Consider the following 3,717-nt stretch of genomic DNA (forward strand, 5'->3'; position numbering starts at 1 on the left):
GGGCATGGACTTTAAAGGGCCATTAAAAAAAGTCTTGACTTATAACTTTTCTGAAAATGTATGGATCAGCATATATACATCGTTATCTGTGATCTGTGCAAATTTCATGAATTATTTCTGCCGCGAAAATATTTTATCACAATTTATTAATTAGGTAATTAATCGCGCTATTGTTTTTTATGGGAGATTTTTAATGAAATTAATTAAATCGTTCTAAACTTCTATTTCACAGAATTCACTTCGGTAAAATTTTTAAAACGCTATTGGATGTTTTTATGACATCAGCAGGTCTTTTTTGTTTTTTGTTTAGTAGAATTTTTTTCCATACCTGTATTTTCGGTCCCCTCGTAATTTAATAGCATAAAAATCGACAATCTTGTGTTATATTTGAACAGATGCGGTAAGATAAACCTCCTGCTTTAAACCAATATTTTCCTGAAGTGTACATGACAACTACCCGGGAAAGTGGACTACAGCTGTTCTCACGGTCAACCAGTTTGTAAACAATGCATACTGCACGTGTGAAATTTCACGCCATGTTAAATGAAAGCTATATTTTTCAAACAAAAGCATTTATTTTAAATTATTATTATTTTTTATATACTTTTTTGTAAAAACACTTTTTGAAGGGGTTTTTATTTCGCAGGAATTATTTCCCGGCAATTCTTTTGATGTCAGATTCACGTTTAAGTGGTAATAGTCATTTCGGTTAATGTTACCCTAGGTATCGAACATGGCGTCGGTCGCCAACTCGGTCGGCGCTTCCGGTCGCCATCTTGTTTGCGAACTCGGCGGCTGCGGCAGTGGCTCCGACTCCCCCCAAAAGTGAAACAAAGCGAATTACGAAATAATAATAATAATAATATTTCGTAATTCTTTCTTATTACTAAAACATAAATTCATACATATAAAGAAAAAATAATGCGTAAAAAATTTTAATATTTTACTTACTTTCGCGTGCTTATCTCTCTCTTTCTCCGTTTTTTCCTACTTTTTGCTTGATTCCTCGTTTTTCCTGTTTTTCCCTTTTTGTTTCGCCGCGTTTTCTTCCTTCTTCCTTTTATTAACGGGAGCGGCGGGCACAGTCTCGGGGTCTTCCCATAATGGTAATCTTCCGGATCCGGGAAATATATTACTTAAACGTTGCGAAAAAATGTAGAAACATTCGCCTGGTTTTTTGAGGGCAATCGTGGTATTTTTTATACATGAAGCTGTACATGTACGAATCCGATAGGTCTTCCGTGTAATGTTTCGGTAGATTTTTCTTGTTTTTCAAGTATCCCCACAATCTCTCTATGTTTTGGGTGTGAACCCCAGTTTTCGGGTTTACAAAATTCTCCGAATGATTAACCGTCTCGTGGGTGATTTCAATGCCTTCCAGGTCGTCTATGTGGTTGTACCCTTCCATTCGTCCGTCAAAACGGTGCTGCCTGAGTTTACGAATTTACATACGATCCAGTTAAGCGTTGTTTCTGATCTATCGTTCACTTGACATACAAAGCAGCTTTTGTCTTCTCGGCATATTCCGCCCACTACCCACTTTGTGCTCTTCAGTTTACGGCCTTTTTCGTACTTGCGCTTACAGATAACCGTCTCGTCCAGTTCGACAGTTTTTCCCGGACCTCCGATTTTGAACGACAGGATATTGTGCAAAGCTACTAGCATTACGAATCGGACGTGGTTCGACCAGTCGACTGCGGCCTTGTTAGAAATTCCAGCAGCGTTAGCCGATACTGTAGTCGAGCAATCCAACGCTAAATAATGCCACACAAACGATAGTATACTACTCCAGAGAATTTTGCCGAATTTGCCTTTGAAAGTTCCTTCGAACGCCGAACTGTTGTTACAGCATTTTTGACATCTCATTGCACACGATTTCCTATCGTCGCGATAAACGATTTTGCAAGGTTTCGAACATTTCGAGCAAATGTCGGCAACATGCTGTAATCCTAATTTTACCGCAAATTTAAACCCTTTGTCGATTCTGGGATCCAGACCCAACTCGAGATAGTCGCTTTCGAGAGGACTGAAAAAGTCCTGGGAGGTACATCCCCGCCAAAATTCTCTGGAGGTAATGTCCAAATCACTCATTCGGAAAAAAAATAATTAATGGGGGGAAAAACAAAAAACCGCCTTCGATTTAAACGAAATCAAAACAAATTCCTGTAACAAACTGACCTTCTTCTTCGTAGTCGTCGTCGTCACGCAATTCGAACTTTCGCACGCGCACGCGGCCCCTCATCCGTTTAGCGGAATTAATTTGCATATCCCGCCGCATTAAAATTCAGCGCCCTCTATCGTAAGCGTCGTTCGGTACCCCGATACGAGATTACCGGAAACGTCGCCATCTCGATACCTAGGATAACATTAACCGTTATTTCATACAAAAAAATAAATTTTTGTGAATTTCTTAGTTGCATTTGAAGCAAAACAAATGTATCCAAGGAGTTGAATTCAGCAACTTGATACTATTATTATTTTTAAAATATATTAAAGCATTTAAAAATCTTTTTTCTCAAATAATGTAAATGATAAAGTCATGATGTAAATAAACATGTACAGTCACTATTCTCTGATCACAGAGCATCATCTATTGTCATGTTCATGCAAGTCTCTGTCTATTTTACTTTTTTCTTTTCCTTACTTTCTGCNTAAAAATTTTATTTTATAGCATAACTATCAGTAAATATTTACGGAAATACCAGGCTGAAATTTTTAATCATATTATAAGTTAAGCTTTCGATCTCTTAGTATTTTCGTGCTCGTATACATATCACTTTTTCTAATGATAACCTCATGCCGGCCATGATGTAAATAAACATGTACAGTCACTATTCTCTGATCACAGAGCATCATCTATTGTCATGTTCATGCAAGTCTCTGTCTATTTTACTTTTTTCTTTTCCTTACTTTCTGCTATTTCTCACTGTATTGAGAAAAAAAACTGAGACTGTTATCTTAAATTATTTTTTGTCGATTGTGAACGACAGGTAAGTGGTCGGTATTGAACGTTGCCACGTAAGTAACATTTAGGAGATTATCCATTGTATACAGTTTCATACAGTGAAACTAACTAGATTTATCTTAATCTAATATTACTATAGATAAAATACATCATAAAATAAAATTAACTAATTATCCCCAAAGTAAAATCAAAGCAGCGAAAATAACTTTTGACACACTAAANTATATTAAAGCATTAAAATTTTTTTTTCTCAAATGATGTAAATGATAAAGTCATGATGTAAAAAAACATATACAATCACTATTCTCTGATCACAGAGCATCATCTATTGTCATGTTCATGCAAGTCTCTGTCTATTTTACTTTTTTCTTTTCCTTATTTTCTGCTATTTCTCACTGTATTGAAAAGAAAAAACTGAGACTGTTATCTTAAATTATTTTTTGTCGATTGTGAACGACAGGTAAGTGGTCGGTATTGAACGTTGCCACGTAAGTAACAATTAGGAAACTGTATACATTGTATACAGTTTTATACAGTGAAACTAACTCGATTTATCCTTATCTAATATTACTATAGATAAAATACATCATAAAATGAAATTAAATAATTATCCCCAAAGTAAACTCAAAGCAGCGAAAATAACTTTTGACACACTAAATACCAACAAACATTTTTGGGCTCGTGCTTCCTACATCCCTAACCAAACAAAATAGTCCCAAAGTACAGGTACATGACCTGTGATTGTGATATTC

The 3,717-nt window shown here is 35.7% G+C and overlaps 1 protein-coding gene across 1 annotated transcript; it reads right to left on the bottom strand.

The window, feature by feature from the left end:
• Window positions 1-1,386: 1,386 nt before the first annotated feature.
• LOC111635761 lies at window positions 1,387-2,091 on the bottom strand. Its single transcript, XM_023380826.1, has one exon. It carries the CDS (start codon window positions 2,089-2,091, stop codon window positions 1,387-1,389), a length of 705 nt encoding a protein of 234 aa, XP_023236594.1.
• Between the last annotated feature and the right edge of the window lie 1,626 nt (window positions 2,092-3,717).

The sequence above is a fragment of the Centruroides sculpturatus genome, unplaced genomic scaffold (assembly GCF_000671375.1).
Source record: "Centruroides sculpturatus isolate CEXI.00-Female unplaced genomic scaffold, Cexi_2.0 scaffold935, whole genome shotgun sequence".
NCBI lineage: Eukaryota > Metazoa > Arthropoda > Arachnida > Scorpiones > Buthidae > Centruroides > Centruroides sculpturatus.

Bases quoted from the DNA above. Each gene is read 5' to 3' on its own strand.
- LOC111635761 (XM_023380826.1), bottom strand. From the start codon at position 2,091: ATGAGTGATTTGGACATTACCTCCAGAGAATTTTGGCGGGGATGTACC.